General features: G+C 41.2%; 1 protein-coding gene across 1 annotated transcript in view; it reads right to left on the bottom strand.

Annotated features, from left to right (window-relative positions):
• Positions 1-20,679, bottom strand: part of INTS9 (integrator complex subunit 9) — a 73,669-nt gene that overhangs the window by 25,436 nt on the left and 27,554 nt on the right. Inside the window, exons 7-11 of the mRNA XM_082755735.1 lie at positions 20,324-20,444; positions 18,414-18,548; positions 13,366-13,477; positions 7,553-7,733; positions 5,096-5,156 (exon numbers count right to left, since the gene is read on the bottom strand). Of these exons, the coding sequence (XP_082611861.1) occupies positions 5,096-5,156; positions 7,553-7,733; positions 13,366-13,477; positions 18,414-18,548; positions 20,324-20,444 (610 nt within the window). The remainder of the gene's footprint in view (positions 1-5,095; positions 5,157-7,552; positions 7,734-13,365; positions 13,478-18,413; positions 18,549-20,323; positions 20,445-20,679) is intronic.

The raw sequence follows: 20,679 nt of genomic DNA, 5'->3' as shown, positions 1-20,679 counted from the left end.
GGATGGCAAAGCACTGAACTGAGACTAAGCATTGCTGTGTTTTTTTTTTTTTTTTTTTTTTTTTTTTAAATCCCAAATGGTTACGATTCCCTTTAAAGCAGTAGATTTGATATACAGGGTCAGCAACAAGATTTATTCTGTTTATCCTATAAACAGGATAAATCTCCAGAGCCTTTGTGTATCCTTTGCTGAAGTGAGCCAACATACGCTGCTATTTACTGTGTGTGTTTGTGTGCATGTGTTCTGGACCCAGAATTGGGAACAGATCTGGTTCTTCTCAATGAATGAGTGATGCACGGCTTACTTCGCCTCCCTCACTCCTTTCGTCAGACCAGTGCTAACAGGGGCCTAATTCTGTGTAAAACAAGACAAAATGTAACACTAAACAACCACTTTGCTCCAGGTATTTATTGCTTTGAATGTGATATGCAGGGACTGGTGTCTGGAGGAGGGAAGTAAAGATGAAGAAGACAAATGCTAGTATTTAAGATCACAGAATCAATATTACTCCCACCCTGGCTATTTTCAGTCAAAAAATAGGCTTTTCCTAGCCATTTCTCCTTGATGTTGCTAAAAGACTCTTATGAAGAGGAGAGTAAATTCAAACTCTTCCTCCACCAGCAAATACTGATCCATATAAATTACATCTTAAATATTTCTGGTGCAGCCATTTAGAGAAATGTTGTGAAGTCTGGATTCACTTACTTATCTTACAGCCTGGAATTAGCAATGTAAACATTAAACAGAGAGGAAAAGGAGTGAAAGCTTCTCATTTTGCTTTGTGAGAACAATTCAGCTCTTCTTTTATAAAGCCTCTGCCTCCACAAAAGGGGCAGTGCAGAGTGTACAATCCCTGGTTCCTGATAAAATGGTCAGAGAGATGGCTAATTCCCTAGCTGTGGCTGTGTTGGGATGGATGTACCCATACCCTCAGGAAACTTGGTGAAACACTCTCAGCTTTGTTCTGGGATACCAGATTAACATTTCTAACCCAAACAAATTACTAATTTATGTTCCACAGCACTTCAGCTGGCCATTGTGGAACCTTAAGGTTATTTAAACGCTTGGCTTATAACTGATGCTCTGCCCTGGATGTGAAAGTTACCTTGTGAAATGTATTTGTGTATAACTTATAACATGAAATGTCTTCCTTGGCCAGCCTGCTGGATTGCCAAGCATTTGGGAAATTTAGCTTTCAACTTTGCAGAAGCTTCCACTATCACTTCAATTTGAGCTCCTTCTCCTCTCTTCCCCATCACAACACCTGCTGGTGAAAAACTGAATTTCGACTGTTGTCTAAGCACAGGGGAGAGCAATCCATGGAGTGATCCATCCCTTCCCTAACTTCCTCCACTCCATTTCCCCAGTTTTCCTTCTGAGAAATCGCTGGCTGGAATTCAGTTTGACTCTGGATCCTAACTTCCCTCCAACAGTGTCACAGCAACTCCAACCCCAGTGATCAACGGGAAATTTCTTTAAAACCAGCCCCTTTAGCTAGCACACCAGTTAAAAGTCTGCAGTTGAGAATTCAAAAGCTTGTTTGAGAATCTGGACACCCCATTCATTTGAACTTTAATAAGAATTGATGCTCAAATTCCACCTAAAACAGGGAATTTTGAATGAACTGCCTCCCCAAACCAATAAATTCTACAGAGTGATTGCATGGGAGGAGATACGATGAACACCTACTACTACACTAAAGCAGAAGCAACACGGAAGGAGTAGAATTGTTTTGGGTTCTCTGCAGAGCTGAACAGTGTGGCTGGCGTTATTCACCACAGCAGAACAAGGAATGAGTTCAGAGCAGGTAACATAAATCCCAACCTGGAAAACTTCCATGCGAGGAGAAGGAAAAGCTTCAAACAACTTAGTAGGGAGTGAAGAGTAAGATGAAATTGTTATAGAGAAGACAACGATATTTATCCTCTTGTAACAATAGCTACAATACAATAACAACCGATTAAAGGAAGTAAATGCTCTTTTATGCTACGGGTGAGGCACCACTGGAACTCATTGCTGCAAGAGACTCTACCAACAAGCCGGGGGACTTCTTCCTTGTTTGTTTCTAAATCTTGTTTATACAGCTAGCATCAAATATCAGGGCCAGAGAGCGTGCTGGGCTGGACATGTTCCTTGGATAATTAGCAGCTTACATCCTGGCCTGTCCCTCTTTGATGTATCACATTATTAACGCTCGATAATAACTAAGAGGCAGGTTTGAGTAATTCCCTGTTTTCTTCCAACAAGTGAGCACGAAGCACGTCTTTTCACAATGGGCAATTTCCACACAGTACATAGCACAAGCCTACCATTAATTTGAAAAAAGTAAGGCAATTCTCCACTAACAACCCATCCAATAGACACGATCGCTCCATGTCTGCTTCTGAGTCTCATTAAAAATTTCCTTGAGTGTCAGTGAGCAAAGCTGCTGATTGAGAGGCTGTGGAGGCACAGATTTCAAACGAGAGGGTTTACCGCTGACAAAAAGGCCGATTGCTGGCTGTGGCTCTAGCCTAATAACAAGAAGCCATGAGCTCAAGTCCATGCTCCCTCCTAGACTGATGGTATGGCCGTGGCCACATTATTCAGGCCAGGTCTATATTAAGACCATTCTGCTTGGCAAAATTACCCCTGTGCTGTGTGTCAGTCATTTCTATAAATCTCAACATGTTTTGAGTGTTTAAAACCAAACCGTGCATCTCACAGAACAGAGAGGAGCAATACGATCTGGTGTTCTCAAGCGTGTCTAAACTTCTCTGAGTTATTACCTTAGGAAAAGCACTAAATGGAATAAATAGCAGGCTCGGTCCTCCTTTGCCTAGGCATTACTTGGCTTGGGGTTTGCTATTAGCCAAGCTTTTGAAAGAGCGTTGCTATGTGCCTAGGGCCACTGCCTGCCATCATACAAATTGTTTTTGCAAAGCACCGGTATATATCAGGAATTAAAAATGAAAGGAACTAGCACGTCATTTAGTCCAACACAAGGCAGGGGGGCAGTGTAGGTTTCTCCACTTGCCAGTGTTTAGAAAGCAGCTGGAAGCGAGCCCCCAAACAGATCCTCTCTGTGGTGTTCGATGACGTGCTGTGAAACGTGCAGTACTTACTTCAGACAGCAATTCAGCACTGGAATGCCTAAGGGTATTTAATAGTTTAATAATTTAACAGCATTTAATAGTCACTTAATAGTTTGGGAGCCACAAGGATGTGGATGCACACCGCCTGGTGTCATTTAGCACATTTAAGGGAACCCTTAGGCAAAAATGTAGGAAGCTTAGGGATGGCTCCCTAGAAATGATATTCATGGGTCTAGAGAAAGCTGTTTGTGCATCTCAGGATAAATCGTCCCTAGCTTTGTGGGTTATAACATGTATGATTTGGCCTTGTCAAGCAAAGCCTGTACCTGTAACAGTCACGTTATTCCCTCTGTGCTCTTCATTTTGTCATGAGGAAGCCAATCTGTTATCCACAGCTCGGAGTCTTTTCCTAGATAATTACCTTGATCTACACATGGAGCACTGAGCAATGCCTCAACAGATAAACAATAATTTGGCAAAATCTCATTATCAACAGGCCTCTGGAGAACATAAAATGTCCTAAAAATTAGAGGACACAGTTATCACTCTACAAACATAAAGACCCGTCATGTACAATGGCTTAATTAATCCACCCTTTGACAGCGCATGTTTGGCTTCTCATTTTTGGAAGGGTTTTCACTTAAACCTGCCAGTTCCAGTGCATATTGTGAAGTACAATTTTGAAGCAACGCTTTTGGTAAAACATAGGAGTCGGTGAAACCAAAGATACTGTGGATCAACAAGAACAGCGTGGAAAGCAGAAATGCAGGGGAAATTAGAAAGCATAGACAACATGGCTACAGAGACTTCTATGCAGAGATCAGGATTTGGGGCTGATTTATTGGTGTGAACGAGATTTTTGGTTACAAGAAAGGTGTGCCCTCCAGCCTGCATTATTCTTGGAAACAGATTATTCATAATTCATTGCATATCCTCCTTGAAATGCATTCAAGCATGTGGAAAGAGCGAGGGCTTCTGGTCAGATCCTACTTCTAACGACGCCCTTGAATCACCTACAGATGATATCTATGATGGGCAATGGCAACTACCAGAACAAATCCCTGGACAAGTTGCCCCAGAGGAAAACAAAACAACGCCTGAAAGAGCATTTCATCTCTTAAACCTGCAATGGCTACTCCACATCCTATCTAACAGTTTTGATCTGAGGAACTAAGACAGCCAGTTTTCTGAGACTGCATGCCCCAAGTGGTTGACTGTCTCACAGGAGCAGGATTTAGCCAAAATTATTTCTCAGTCCCATCTCTTCCTTTCCCAGCCTGCTTCCCACTTACTTCAGTCAGAAATCTACCTGTTCCCAGTAGAGGAAATACCAGATTTCCTTTCTTGATAAGAGAGATAACTCTGAAGGCATAAATGTTTATTTATTGTCCGGATGGCAGGAACTTCCCCTCAAACTATGTGTTTTGATGCAGGGTACATCCCCCCACCTTACTCCTCTTTGCTTCACAAAAATGCTAGCTCAAGTCATTTCATGTAAAATTGCCACTGACACCACTGAGTACCACAAGCTTTAACTTTCTTATATCACCTCCCTAATTCAAGATACCAGCAGACAACATGGTGCCTGCTTCAGCTGAGGAGGCAGGAGCTGGGATGACTAAGCTGACTCTGATAACCAGCTCTTAGTTTTACAGACTTTGAAATAAACTGCTTGGACAAAGGGAGTATTTGTGGTTGCAGTCTGATAAGAGCAAACATTCGTCCATGTGTACGCCAGATAGCCTTCTGCGGGGGAGGTAGTAAAACAGGCAAGCGTATGTAAGTTATACGCTGAAATAAACACGGTGATTATTTTTGTGTTGAGGGAACACCATCATTCATTCCTCCCCCATGTTCCTAAATTAATCAATGGAAAGAAGAGAAAAAAAATCTTGCATGAATAATGCCACAAAGCTATGGAATAGGCATATCACCAGAAAAACAACAGCCACACAGGACTGTGTTCCAGAAACCCACTCGCTCTGAGATCTCAGCAAACAGCAAGACCATGGTTTACTTACCTCAGCATGGGGAAAAGGAGGTTCTGGAAGATATACCTTTGTTTGTTTGTTATGACACAACCTTTACAAGAAAAGGAAAATAAGCCGGGTTAGAGAGCTGCAGAACATCCTGCAGTATCTGCTGCCATCTACTGTTAAAACTTTTCCTGGAGAAAGCCATTTCACGTCTGTGGTATCAGGTGCAAAGTCACTAATTTGTGTTTTTTTTTTTTTTGCTTCCAGTCTTTCTATTTAGAAGACCAACACCTACTGGACATGATGACTTGGTCATAACAAGATCACTTAGAGAAGGTGCAAGGCAGCTGCATGTAATTTTGTACACAGCACGTAACAGAGCCCATTGCTGTGGTAAACAGATTTGTAACTCAGCATCCATGTAATTTCACAGGCAAGACTTTAGCAATTTCTCCAAAGCCAAATCACCCTTGAACAGAAAAATTCCACTTGCCTCATCCCGGTTCTCAGCAATGACTCAGTCCTTTAGTTCATTATAATCTAATTTTCCTATGCATTTCATTATTGCAGCTATAATATTGGCAAACTGCCTCTGACCACGGCATAATGCTTACCGTTCCCTGCTATTTTGTATCAATCACTTATTTTTAAAACCGAAATATTGGAAGTTGTTGATTAGCTCTAGCCAGAGTCCTGATTCATCCTATTACAGAAGACAAAAGAAGATTTTTGTCAGAGGTCTGTGTGATGTTACAATTATCTGTAGTGACATTGTCCTGGTGGCTTTTTCTGGGAAACATTGCCCTTCTCATATATTCTTCACTTTATTATAAAACAACGAGCCTCGGTCAAACTAAATTTGATAAAGTCTAAGAGATACTAAGAACAGAAATTTCTTTTAGATGACTAAATGCTGGAATTGGAAGGCTGGAATCCCTTAATTTCAGCACCAGTTCTGATCCCAAATGTCTATGTTACACGTGTTACAATCTCTGCCTCCACTTCTAGCTAAGTAAAACGTTTACCCTATATACAATTATTTGGAGATTAGCTAATGTTGGTACTGGCTTTTGAAAACAAACCTCTAGAGCCAAGCAGAAAATGGTGTCTGAACACTTGGGTGGCTGAATTGTGCCAATTAGACACAGCAGACAAAACAGAAGCTTCACCTGCACACTGCACTCAGAGCTGCCTTACAACCCAACCAGCACACATAACTTTCCTGCTACCCTGACCAGCAATATCGAGCTGAAAAGAATTATTATAGCAAGAACTATGCAGCTACCACTTCAGCCACTACTGAAATGAAATCGCCATGTACGTACAAAAAACCCTAACAGCTTAAATATAAACTTTATGAGTCAACACACACCAGTGAGTACACTGGAATTTGGCCAGAACACCAACGCTTGATTTTCCTGCTTTTGCTAAAAGTAATGTGTTAAAATTCACCATATTTCAAGCTTCTTTATGATTCTCCTGAGGGATGAATTCACCTCAGATTTCCAGGACCTCTCTTTTCGTTCCTGAACTCCAGACTAAAAAGTCTTCCTCTGGTGAAGAAGAAAGGAAAAGCTAACTTATTCCACTTAATAATACAGAGCATCTCTTGTTTGTAAGAATTTAGGAACAATCACAAGTGGTTGGGTTCTCTTTTCCATGGCTCAGAACCACAGACTAATTTAGGTTGGAAAGGACCTGTTGAGATCACGTACTCCAACCCTCTGTTCAAGAATGTTCCACTAGAGCAGGTTGTCCAGGTCTGCATACAGTCAGATTTTGGTATTTCCATAAATAGAGATTCTACAACCTCTCAGGGCAATCTGTCCCAGTGTTTGCCCACCTACCTTATGGTAAAATGTGTGTTGCTTTTGCTCCAGACTAAAGAGTCCCAGCTCTCTCAGCCTCTACTTATACGAAAGGTCATCTTTTTGATCCCGTGCTGGTCTCATTCCAGTACACCCCTATCTTTTTTTGCACTGGGGAACTAAGAACTAGACACAGTGCACCAGATGTATCCTCGCTGGTGCTGAGCAGAGAAGGATGACCTCTCCTGACTTGTTGGAAATGCTCTGCCTAATGCAGCCCAGGATAGTGCTGGCCTTTTTTGCATTGTGAATGCATTGCTGACTAAGGAAAATTAAGTCTGAAAAATATGTTTTGCCTATATAGGCAGAACATGGGTATCATTTTGGGGGCATTAAATGAGATTTGCAAAAAGGAATATTTAAAAGTCACTCAGGTCAGGTCCATCATTTAATCACCAATGCAAGTACCAAAAAGCATAGACCATTTGAATTTGCATGTTCTACAGGAAACGATGCTCCCCTAATTACAGAACATCTACTTACACACGCACGCACACCCTTGTGACACAGGAAACGTGCACAACTCTAATGGAGTATAAATCAGAATATGTCAAGTAGACATAACCTGCATATATTTATTTACCATAGTTGAGTGTGTGAATCAAGCCTGATAAAGCAGCTCTTTAACACCTACCATTCAGCAAAGATCTGGGAGAACTCGAGGGAGCTGTTGGCAACGGGAGAGATGAAATAAAAAGGGACATTGGAGAGTCCAGCAGAGTCAATATACTGATACAGGCACTCCAGCAGATCATATATTACTCCAGAGGGGTAACAGGGAACCAGCACATTTCCTCCATTCCGGACAGTCATAGCTAAGAGAGAGAGAGAAAAATCAATTAACGGGGTTCATATTTAAACTTTTTAATTGAGTTCCTTTAATCCAAACATAAGGGATAGAAAGAAGCTGCTGGACGAGTTGGCAGACCATGTTATGCATATGAATTGGGGGGATCACTTCTGATCATTAAATACATTTATTTACTGCCTTCTCCTGGCTTAGCAGAGTTATTTTACTCCGTAAGCTGAGGGGCACACAACGGACTGAGCACACGCAAAATTCCTGACACGAGAGGGCGATCTTGCACTGGCACACGAAGATAAATGTCCACAGGGACACAAAACACCCAACCCTCAAAATAAAAGCCTCTTCCATCTATCAGCTGTCCACGAGAGGTGAAGGACGACAGTTCACAGGTCTCAGCTGAAAGCCCTGTACATGGTAAGCTGTTCCGTACACGATGTTTTCAGGATGCTGGATGAATGGCTGAAGATACAGTTATTTCAAACAGCTCTCAAAGGTAGAGGTCGGGGGGGGGGAATGTTTCTCCTTTTTAAAAGCTCTACATATTTCTATGCCCTTTCAACATAACAAGAACAACTTAAAACCTCAACGAGCTGTAGACAGCATGGGACCCAAGGAAAAAAAAAAAAAGAGGAAAAGAAAAAAGAAAAATAGGTTTACTCTGAAATCAAGACAGATCCGAGTGCAACAGCAAAAGCAAGCACAACAGCAAGCATTTTGTTCTTTTTGGCAGGATGAATTACAAAAATGCTGTACCTTATGGGAAAGAGGAAATACTTTGTCCAGCTCACTAAGCAGTGGCTGCCTCACTAAGATTTCATCTGTGGTCGTGGGGTAAAACCATCTACTGCTGTTAATTGCAGTGCAGCAGCAGTAACATTACGCATCAAGGCATTACACAAAAAGCTGTGAAAGAGCCTGAAAATGCATATATCAAATCCTGCCATAATCACTTCCTTGACTGCAGTTTATTGATAAGCTTTGATAGGGTACAGATCTAGAACATTACAGGGTCTTTCTGCACCACCTAAATGTTCAAAGAAGATTTTTATGGCTGAATGTTTCAAAGCTTTATGGAGTCTAGGGAAATGCACTGACTCCATGGTGGGATTTCTCACATGCATTTAGGTGCTTAACTCCTTTTAGGAGTCAGTACCTATTAGATGCAGCTCTCAACAACAAACAGTGGTGAAAAACACCTTCTGTGTCAGAGCTGTGTTATACAACACTAACAGCAGCGTAGTGGGTTTATTGCTTAGGTTTTCTCCAGGTCACATACAAACTCTACCATCAAAATATCTGTGAATAAGGATAGCAATACTTGATGTTTTTTTAGAACTTGAGATGTTACAAGAAATCCCAGCAATGTGTTATATTATCCCTCTTACATGTGCAAGCCTAACCTATCCCATCTGTAAACAGGATGTGAAGACAGGAATGAGGAGATTAAGGACGATATTTTCAAAAACCATCTGGGGGCTGGAAGTTAAGCCTCTGGCTCCAGGAGCAGAATTTATGTTGCTTTGTTGTACACCCAAAAATTCCACAAAGTGGAAAGATAAGTACCTACATCCACAGCAGCATGAATGCTGCATGGACAGATGCAGAGGATGCAGAGTACATTAGTAAGCAGTGGAAAATCCTAAGGAAAGGCACATCTGCACCTCTGCCTATGTCCTGAATGAGGATACTGGCTCAAATAGCGAGATGTGTGTCTCCTGGGAAAATTGGGGTTTCATTCTTAAGCCTTAGAGTTTGAATTTGTAGCTCTCCCTTCCCTGCAGCCATTGGTTTGCTATGGGCGCCTCAAGAATTTTTGATTGAAAACCAGACGTTCAAGATGGTGGGCGAGGCCTTCATACAGACACCAACTTGGATTTCAGTTCCCAGGAAAACTAGAGAGCTGGTTAGCAATAATTAATATAAAATTACTGTCCAGTGAGAGGAATACTCTTCCATCTGCACACCAGGCCACAGACCCAGGCTTGCTGGCACCTTAAATTTCATGTTCCTGGCTGCACAGTGATGCACCTTTCAGCCTGGCCTAGGCCTCGGGACAGGAAAAGTTAGCAACACAGCTATCGCAACCCTGCCAAGACTGTGTGTGTCGACTTTTGGGCTTAGAACACACTATTCAGTTCTTTGGTGCAAGTTTGTCTTTGCTGACCACAGAGTGATCTAAACAGTCAGGCACTAATTCCTGGTGGTGCTCTGAGGTGGTTTCATAAAGGGATGAGGATTGCCTCCCAGCCTCTCCAAACCATGGATGAAAACCTGTACAAGCATATTGCTTTCCATGCAAGTGGCAGGTTCAATCTGGCTCTCTTGTACAACTTTCTACAGTTGTCATTAAGAAGACCCATACATTTGAAAGCTGTTCAAAGCCCAATTTATCTCTGTGACCGATGGCTGCACTCACTTGAAAAAAGTTGCATAATAATCTTGGCATTTCAAATTTAGTCTCCTTCAGTAGCTCCATAACAAGTTGTTCAATTTACAACTCACAACGAGATTCTTGCCTTCCCAACAGCTGCCACCACAAGGTCAAGTTGGCACCTAAAAAGCAAACTGTGCTCTTTTCTGCTTTATATAAACATGTGCACGCGCACAGAGAGGCACGACCGCACGCAAAATATCACAAAACTGTCCCTACAGATAGTCTGGCAATTTTGCTGATGATGCCCAAAGCAATGTAAAAATACAACTGCTTTCCTCAAGCTGCAGAGTGCTGGCGCTGCAGTGCTGTACCAAAAAAAAAAAAAAAGGGGGTTTGGGCTAAATGGAGATGAATTTGGAGACACAACAAAGTATGGTTTCAGTGGAGCACACACGATGTGGAGAGCAAATCACACATGTGACTTGGTAATAATGGGAATCAGCGTCCACAACTATACATGCTGGGATGAAAACAGAGATCAAGGTGAAATTTTCACACTTTGAATTCTGTGCTTAACAACACTTACTCACAAACATGCCGTTACCCTATGATACACATTTTTGGTAAATTTGCAGTGTCTGCCTCTACCAAGTGTAGTTTGAGCTTCTTGCGAAGTCCCCTGACCGTTTTGGAAATAGGGAAATATATGAAAGCTATTGTGCTCAGCTTGCCTCCAATATTGCTTTTCACAGTAACCGAGTGGTTTTTGGACTTTACACATTTGCAAGAAAACGGATTCACTATTTTCTTCTCCTGATGTTGGGGTAGATGTGTAAATACTACTGATAAGAGACAGTCCTACCACTGCATTGTTGATAAAATGATTTGCTTTTTCCAAGTCAATGCATTTTTTTGGCAAATACCACTCAAATTCCAGCTTCTTACAGTGGTATCATTTTATGCAGGTATCTTCCTTCCCTGTTTCATAGTTTTCTTAATTTCTCTGAGTTTCTCTTTTTCAAGATAGAAGCTGGCTTGAAGACCTGCAAAACCCTCAAAATAGTTCAGAATGTTTCTGTAAACCAGGACGACTCGTGCAGATAAACACCCACCTGTATCTACATATGTAACGCATTTATTTATACACATTCATCTTTTGGATTTTGCTTTGGCCCAAGCTACAGCCTTAAGACATTGTTTAATATTTTAAAAGCATTTTAATTAACAACAGCCTCACTACTGTTTACTTAGCAAACAGCTGTTGCAGTTTAAGACAACAGTGACCACCAAACTGCTTGCAATTTGGTGGATAACTTGCAGCAGAGTTGGCAGCAGGGCAACATGCACCACTCCTCAGCCTCTCCAGAAAAAAGGCTGACACCACAGCTCAGACCTGCTTCCTTGGTGGTTTAAGTAAGATAAGATGATAGAAATGATCATGTTACCATCAGCCAGGGGACAGTAAGCCCCATAAGGGTCCAGAAAGGGACAGAGAAGGGCAGTAGATTTGGATCTAGCATAACAAGGTCACCAAAGCTCGTCTGCCAGCTTGTAATAAAAATAGCAATGCATGAAAACAATGAAAACACAGCCTGTAACACACACACACACAAACACAGGCATCACTTAGGGAAGGAAGTCACAGGTGTTAAGAATTTACAGTTTCAAGGAGAGGTTGAACAAGTTCCTGGAAGAGAAATCCACTGAGCATTATTAACTATGCAAAAACCACGTCTGATTCAGGAAATTCCTGAAATAAAAATAGTTGAAGGCTATGAGATTACGAGGGGAAAGTATCATATCATCTCACCCTATTCTTCTGTTCTTCTCTAGACATCTGCTTGTGGTCTCTGCTGGAGCCAGGATGTTGGCAAACAGAATCTTTGGTATATCCCAAGATCATTATTTTCATAAAATGCCAAAACACACCCTATTAATAAGTATTTATATCACAAGGAATCACCCTGACCCTGTAATTCACCTCTTCAGATAAACAAACCCCATGTAATATCACCTTGTACTTAGGACCTATGACCTGTATTTGAACTGACACATGTCCAAAAGAGAGATATCTGATTTTGATTTAGAGATGGTGGGTGACAGAGCAATCTACCACATCCCTTGCATTATTTCCCTTCCACTACTGTGGCAGCTCCATACTGGGATTGTGAGTTAGTACACAGATAGTCAGCACCTGTGAATATGCAGAAAAGGATTTAAAAATTGAAGAAGGAAAGTATTGTGTTTATTTTTTTTCTTCTCCAAGAGTAGATTCATAGGTAAGAAGTAAGACTAAGAATTATTTGCACTTGAGTCTGTTCTCATCTTTATTTTGCAACCTTGGGTAAGACACCTAAATACTGTACCTCCAATTCCTCCCAGGTGAGCAATGGGGTCCAGAGCACTTGCTTATAGTGAAGATTCCCAATTTAGACTTCTAATGTCTTTTAATAACCTTTGTAACAATCCTCCTATCCTGAGGTTTTCAGTCTTCTTTGTAAAAGAATAGTTAAAAATAAACAGGAGATGTCTGACAAAAAGAACAGGCAATATACCAAGACAGACCTGAGAAAGTGGTTTGATGATAGAAAGCTGAGAGTACAGAAGAACTGAGGTGGAGGAAGGGGAGAAAAGGAGAGAACAGTACTGGATGTGACATTCCAAACAGGCTGGAAAATGCTGCCATTCACACTGCTATCACAGCTTTGCAATTATCAGCTTTTCCAGCTGTGAAAGTGTCTGATTAGGTTTTATATTTCTGGGGACTATAAATATATCTCAATATATTTTTTTTTTAAACAGAGATTGTGCTGTTTGCTTTTGGTATATTTAAAAATCAGGTGTAAGAAGGGAAGCAGATGTGCTTGTTTTCAAAACTGAAAATCACAAAAAAGCATAAAAGATTTTACACTGGCTTATATACAGGAAGGAAATAGTAATATTTCAGATGGGAACAATCTCCAAAACCCAGGCAACACATAGCCTGTTGGCAGCTAAGTGACATACTTAGCAAACCAAGAGCAGCAGATGATTAAATCTTGTAATACCTGTTCCATTCCAAAACATTTTAGGTACAACTTGTGGCTTTCTAAGCACTTACTGTATTAATGACATCAGGAGCACATCGTAAAATCTAAACAGCTAGTTTTATGCCAGGAGCTATAGCTGGACAACTTATTCAGTTCCAGGAATCTCAGAATTATTTCCCACCCAAAGCAATGAATAAGATGATAAAATACGCAGAAGATTTCTTACACCGACCTACCCAGGTTGCTGCAGAACTCTCCTACCATGCCATCTGGGTTAGCAGTGGGGATTTGTGTAAGACCCGTCAGGATGAGCACATCACTATTTTTAAGAGAAGCCTGGTCCATGGGCTGAAACAGAGTACAGTGAGATAAAATGAGTAACATGGGAGTCATAACACAGGTTTCTCTGCTCTGCACCAAGAGATGCAGTGATCAAGGAGAACGAATGGAACACAAATGGAACACGTTAAACCAAACGTCCCTCTATCTGTGGAAATGCAACTGGAGTTAATAAAAACAACCATTTCCTTGCATATTTACAGCATAAAGCAAGCAATGGAACTGTAATTGGATGTAACAAAGTGGTATTCTCCATAGACTAATCATTTCATGGCCTTAGGAGCTGAACAATTGAAAAGACAACCATTTCTTGCAGTCAGGAAGGGTTTAATGCTTGTGTTCCTATCTTGGCTGCACTAGTTTCCAACCAGCCTTCACAAATCCTGGTGTCAGCGTTGATTTTCAGCTCTCATTGTCTTGTCGGGGGCAGCACCATTTCCCCCTGTTTTACCATTTAGTGGATTCTCTTTGAAAGAGGTGAGATCAGCAAAAGACTTTGGGCTTGAAGCTCTCAATTTTGTGTTTGACACTCAATTTTGCACATGGCTCTCCCTTGATGGTGAAGGCTGCTTTTCTGCCTGCAGTATTACAACCACAACTTTCAAGTTCTCATTTAAAACTGTTTGGTGCAGGCTTTTTCAGAAGTCATCTCTGGTGAAGTGGGAAATGGCTACTGCTGGTAGAAATAAGGAATTGTTTTAGATTCCTTAATTTGATATATTTTGTTTACGTATCTAAGAAATAGTTACTTATCTAATATAGCTGTAATATCATGCCAAACATACAAGTATCATCTTAAAAGACAGCAGCTGAAAACAGGTTAAAAATCAAATGCAACTACACACAAAAAAACAACAACACAGTGTTCCCAATGCAACACCAGAGCTAAACTGATAGAGAAAACATGTCTTGCCTTACCAATCTCCCCTTGTGAACCTGACTAGCGCTACCCCTTTATCCTGTATCTTTCTTTGAAGGCTGTGCTAGAGGCTAAGCTGTAGCAGAGTGAAGTAGATGTCTTCAGAGGGTTATGACCTCTGATCCACTAGGTCTGCAGTGCATGTAGTACTGAGAGCCTCCAGTCGTAGGTACAACCCTAGGTTGTGTGGTTAGTGCTGAGGGCAGTTATCACAAGGATCATCTTCACAAGGTCTGCTTCCTGGGGGACAGAGGAGGTGACACCTGCACAGTCCATCCTGTGGCTCGCAGGTGGAGCAGAGGGACTGATGACTTCATGGTCCAAGGAAATAGCGTGGCATCTTGGCCGCTGGCAGGCTGCATAATGTTGAAGCAAACATCACTTCTGCTTTGATTGTGCATAACAGCTCACATATTTTTTACTGAGGTTGATCATTCAACTTACTTTATACTGGCACCTTATTAAAGCAGGACGGAAAATGCACATTCATGTCTTTCCCGTAGCAAACATACAGTAGAATCCAGAAATTATACTTAAGTGTGACCTGATATTAAATACATACATTTTTGATACTCAAAATCCAGCATAATTCAATCTTGAAGAGACAAAATCTACTTCTCCCTCTGCAGACATAAAACAGCTATGGTAAAAAGTTAACTTTAAGCCTTGCTCTGGGCTGGACTGCGCTTCCCACAGCTACTGTTCAAGCAAACAGAGGGAAACTGCAGCCAATTGCACAGTATTTTATGGTAATTTTACTCTCAATAGACTCTCTTTGGTCTCACCAACTGGGAAAGGTTTCTACCTTTCTACCAGAGGAGAACCGATGAACAGATTTTCTCTGTTGAACTCAGAAGATCAGCACACGGTTAGTTCCCTTGCTCACAGTCCCTCAGTGCCATTCTTGATTAGCTGAGAAAGACCTTGCACTCTCAAGACTTGCAGGGGAATTTCATACCAATTCCAACAGAAGTTTACACGGTGTATCACCTTGTAGGACCAGACTTGCTACATGAGATTTATCGCAATCTTTGACTCTCCATAGCGTGTCCATGAAAATGAAATGCCAATAATGCAATAAAAAATAATATCGAATCTGTCTGTGATAATGTACATAACGATTATGCCATATTAGATACACATAATTTCAGCTGCTATTGCACTGAGAGGGCTCGCATCGATTTTTGTGGGTTAATGTAAAGAATACGTCTTAAAAGGCTTTTAGTGACATGCCTGAACCTGTGCTGTCAACTGCTGTTCTCCACTTTGGTGCCAACAGGCAATGGTGTCAATTCTAGCCTCATCAGAGGATGAGGCAAAACTTTCAATAGAGACCATCTGCCAGAACACAGAAGTAGAGAACAATTAAAAGTAGAGAACAGTTAACGGTGCCAGACCTAACTCTCAAACAAATCTTTTTCAAAGCTCTTCAGTTACTTTCAGCCTTGCTGAATCCTTCTCTTGCGCTTCCTACCAAGACCAATTGAGGATTTCACAAGATACTCATGGTGCCGTGTCGAAGATTGACCGAAAAGCCAGCGTTCACTGCATCTACTTTCAGCTGTCTGTAGGATGTCCCACATCCTGGGAGGTGTCTAAGCTGCCCAAACCAACTGCTTCACTTTATCTGTTCTTAATACCCAGGGACTGACTACAGATGTAACACAACTCTGCTGATGATAAACGTAACCTCTATGTAACTTGAAAATTCAAGAAAACTTTAAGTCACAGTTTACACCAAAGAAACAATCCTGCTGTCTTCCCATGGCTGCTAATTCCCTCCTGTGCTGCCACCACCAACACGCCAGCACTTAAATCCCAGTGCTGGCAGAAGGGAGGACGTGGAGGAAGGATAGTGGGATCAGGGGAAGTTTGAGTTGGGTGAGAAGAACCTCATCTTGCTTCCACACTGAGAAAAGGAAATGCTCTCCAAGCTGTTATTGTGTATATTAGACAAGATGCAAGAAGCAGCAGCATTCTTCCAGTAGTAAGTCCAAATAATCCGTGTCTTCTCATCCTAAGCAAACTGCTGATGAGAGCCTAGTCACCTGACATTCATTTTTAATAATGGAGGAAGTTCCAGAAGGCTGGAAAAGTGCTAAGATTACACTGTTATTCAAAAAACTCAGGATATGTTTTTACATATTTTAAAACTATCTTAAAATAACACCACCAACAAGAAAATGCAATGTCTGACACTGGAGTTTCATTATGACTGCTCACTCACCACAATGGTATGGAGAAACAGGTCAGACAAACAACTCTTCACTCCCCCCCCAAAAAAAAAATGCTTGTTTGTTGAAGACAATTTAGGCTTTGTACCAATCAAGATACTGTTATCACTATATACTATCTGTCCAACACATTAAATAGATGAAGAGCTCGTTGGTAGATCTCAAAACCCACTAGTTACTACAGAATCACCATGTAGTGCTTGTAGTGGTGTTCACAGGGATTAGCAGTAGGTCAAAATCTATCCTTTGTCTTCAACAGCCATCTGGAAGCAAATATAAGACAAAGATGGTATCTGATAGGCAAATGATACCTGATACCATTTGTGATGTGAATAACAAGAAAAGGGCAACCTGAATGCATTCTTAACTACCTGCTATTGCTATTCCTCCAAATTATGCCTTAGTATAACATAATGCAGAGTGCAATGGACTGTATGATAAAAATGAAGACTTCGGTGACCATCTGGGACAAGAAACAACAACAGCAGCATGAATTGTCCAGCCTTCATCTCCTGTTAGCAGAGTAGGTTCTTAGGGATTCTGGTAGGCTTGTAGTACCATTTCCTGCACACATTAAAGCTGAAACTGCCCTGCCTAACTGCTACCATTTCTCCTGCAGGTTGCAGTGAGTGGAATCTGCTGCCCACGGGCTGTGCTCTTACCAGGCAGATCATTCACACCCATTCCCTGCCACAGCAGGGTCATTTCCTTAAACCAGGGATTTTTACCAGCAGTGCAGATGAATGTTCACTTTTGGAAAATAATGACACATGGTCAGACTAATTTGATAAAACTGAATCACCATTTCATGTCAAGGAACAGAAAACACTGTTACCAAACCACTTCCTATAGTACAAAGTTTCTCCTCCCTGAAACATTATATTCATGTCTTGTCAAATACTGTTGCTGCTTCTTCACTAGGTCTCGAAACAGTATAGCCCAGGCCAGTCTGAGGCAGATGAGAAAACAGGATCTGGAGACTCTGATACAGTGCGTGCAGCTAAGTACAGCCATACTATTAAGGATATTAAGGATGGTTTATCTACTGCAGTTTTTCAGCTCCTGAGATCAAGCTTTTAAATGAAGGATGCTCAGAAGCAATACTCTTTAGCAGATATTCACCTTGGGGGAAATTACTTACTGATCATGAACCTGACACATTTTCTAAATTATTTTTAAATACCTCCTGCTAATATTGCTTTCAACTATTTTGACAACTTCTGAAGCACAGAGTACTGCAAACTTCAAGACATTCTTTGCACTAAGAATTTATGGATCTAGAGAGAATTAATTTACTGGAAATTACATCTACAGCACTATAAAGACTTTGCCCTTAGCAGAGCAGGGTGGAAATGTTGGCAGCCAGTTAGCTATCATTTCTCCCAAGGAAGGATGTTTCAGAAGTGATATAGAAGCAGTCTGCGAACTGTCTGTAAAGACTCTTTAGTGAAATATGGATTTTTTAAAAAGTCACTAATGGTCTATTGTTTAACTCTGTTGAAATTTTCCTATTTAATGCGAGAGAGAATTTCACAGGTGGTGAGTAGGTTAACACCGAGTCATCAATAACAAAGAATTTTGATTGTCCTTCCTTAGCAACTATTGATACCTGTCCACTTACCAGGGTGTTACGTCTTCTCAACGCCTATTCAGAGTCTAGCCAGCTGCTAACAGAAATATGTTTGACAGTTTCTACCTGATCCCACCTGGGTGAGCCTCTATTTTCATTTATTTATTTATTTTTTGAGCAAAGACGATTCTCCCTATAGAAGACTAACAAAAATGGCTGTACCTGAGGGTGTGTTGTAAGCAGAGAAGATCCTGAAACGTAGGAAACCTTTTCGTAGTGTGACTGGATAATCCAATTGGAACTTCCAAGAGCGTAGCCTGAGCTGAGAGGGGTGACCTGTACAGCACCAAACAACTCCTGAAACACACAGCAAGAGATGTTAATTTGAGAGAGCCCCTGAGGAAAGTCAGAACCGGTCATTTTATCATCAGTAATATTTAAAAATTTGTTCTGCATTTCAAGGCCTGTATGAAGATGGAGTTTGCCTTATGTCTGCTGTTTGTATTTCCTCAGGTCTAACAGGACACATGCTCTGAGAAAAAATTCCTGAGGTTTGGCCTTCATCAAGACTCTCTTCAGTGTTAATCCTCTGATGTCTAACTGACTTCACACAGCATCATAATTCTCGCTGGACAAGTGAACTGTGGTCTAACTGGGGAAGCTTGTAGGAGCTTTACATCCTTGAGGATTATACCCCTTTAGGCAACATTTATTGTTACTGGCCAGCAGGAAAGAAGGAAGGGCAAGTAATTCTGTACTAATAAAAAACTCATTTTGGGTCACACATTTTGCTGTAGAAAATGTAAAATTAAAGACAAACATGATCACTTTCTGATTGTACTTACCACTTACCAACTTTATTTCTTTAAAAATGCTATCTACAGGTGATTTAGAAACAACTCCCTGCAAACTCCATTCAAATTTCAGTTTCAGCTCTGAGCATAAACAACCTGCCAGTTTTCTCCTTTTCAGATGTCACTGGAGAGTGTATTGCTTTATCTGTACACAGCAATGGGTTATTCTTGTTTTGAGAAAGGAAAATAAGCATCCGTGTACACTTCACTAATGTGCTCTACTTTCTGGTTACTGAATAATAGAACAAGTATCGGATTCATGCAATACTAATGATTTTTCTACTATCCCAATATATATATTTGGATGCCTCTCAAAACAAAACAGGGTCACTATTCTTCTATTCCTCAGAGTTTGTAAACCAAAGCTCTATATTCTGCCGACACGCAGACTTGTAAAATGGATACCAAACCATTCTTGATGTTGCCATGCTTTGGGTTAGCTGACTAATTAGGCTCTGATTATTTTATAAGTTTGCTTTGGGAAGAGATAAAGTATGCTCTAAAAACGTCTCCTTTATTCCAGTAACTGTGAAAGAATGATTGGTTCAAAGGTCCAGATCTGAAATGAAGTGAGATGCATCCACACCATGAGGGCAGTCAAAAAGGAGCAGTAACTATCCACCAACACTGAGGAAGTCTAAATACCCTCAACCTGCCTGGTTGTTAGACCAAGCTGCAGCTGTTCCTTAGATATGATACTTAGGTATCTCAGATTACTGAATTGTTGGTTCCCTTCATTCTAGAAACTACACCAGTTTATAGTTAATGGCATTTGAGACAACAAACCTTAGCTGGGAACCTTCGGAAAGGAGCGTCTGAAGTTCAGGTTGAACCATTAGGTTTTGTTTACAACCCCTAATTTGCTACATAAAAGAAAGTGGAGGAGGCTGAAGCACTCAAAAGATTCCCAGAAGTGAGATACAGCAACTCAGGAGGGGATGTGGGTTACAGACAGAGAGGATACATTCATTTGGTACATCCTCCCAGCTCTCAGTGGGCCAGCCGGCAATTCTAAATTCACAGGTACGCCTTAAAATTGGCCTCCCCTGAGGATGAGGAGAAACAAATGGATACTCCCTGATTTTCAACAAACAACCACCCTTCCTGGGAGGCAGACTGAGGTACATGCAATACAATCTCGCTTTGCTTTCCCAGGTTAGGGTAGCTAGATCTTACTTAGGATCTAGAAGGAAAATAGAAAAGGAAGGGAATTTCTCAGTCAATTCCAGGGGAAGTAGTTGTTGCTATTGACCTGAGGAAAGCTTTGCAGATACTCACAATTTTCTGGGAATACCCCACCAGCTGGATCTTGCTGAGCGCAGCGTTCACCTCTGGCATGGTGTAGCACTTCCTCCACATAGACACCTCCACTGCATCCTTCAGGGGGGCTGGCAGCAACCTGCAAAGATTGACAGGATCTGGGTGTTTTCAGAACATCCTGATGGACTGCCAGCTTTTATTCCCATTTCTATTCTCCCTATATTAGGTTTTCTCTTTTTTTTTTTTATTTTCTTTTAAATATGCCTGGTGCTTCAAAGCAAGGAGCAAGGCTTTTTGCCTGTTCAGAAGCAGAATCAGATTTTGCCTCACCCCGAAGTCTGCTCTCCTTCTGCTTTTTGTTGTTGTTCCTACCC

Source organism: Aythya marila (assembly GCF_965140915.1).
Source record: "Aythya marila genome assembly, chromosome: 3".
In the NCBI taxonomy this organism is placed as follows: domain Eukaryota; kingdom Metazoa; phylum Chordata; class Aves; order Anseriformes; family Anatidae; genus Aythya; species Aythya marila.
This window is presented reverse-complemented; position numbering and strand designations above follow the sequence as displayed.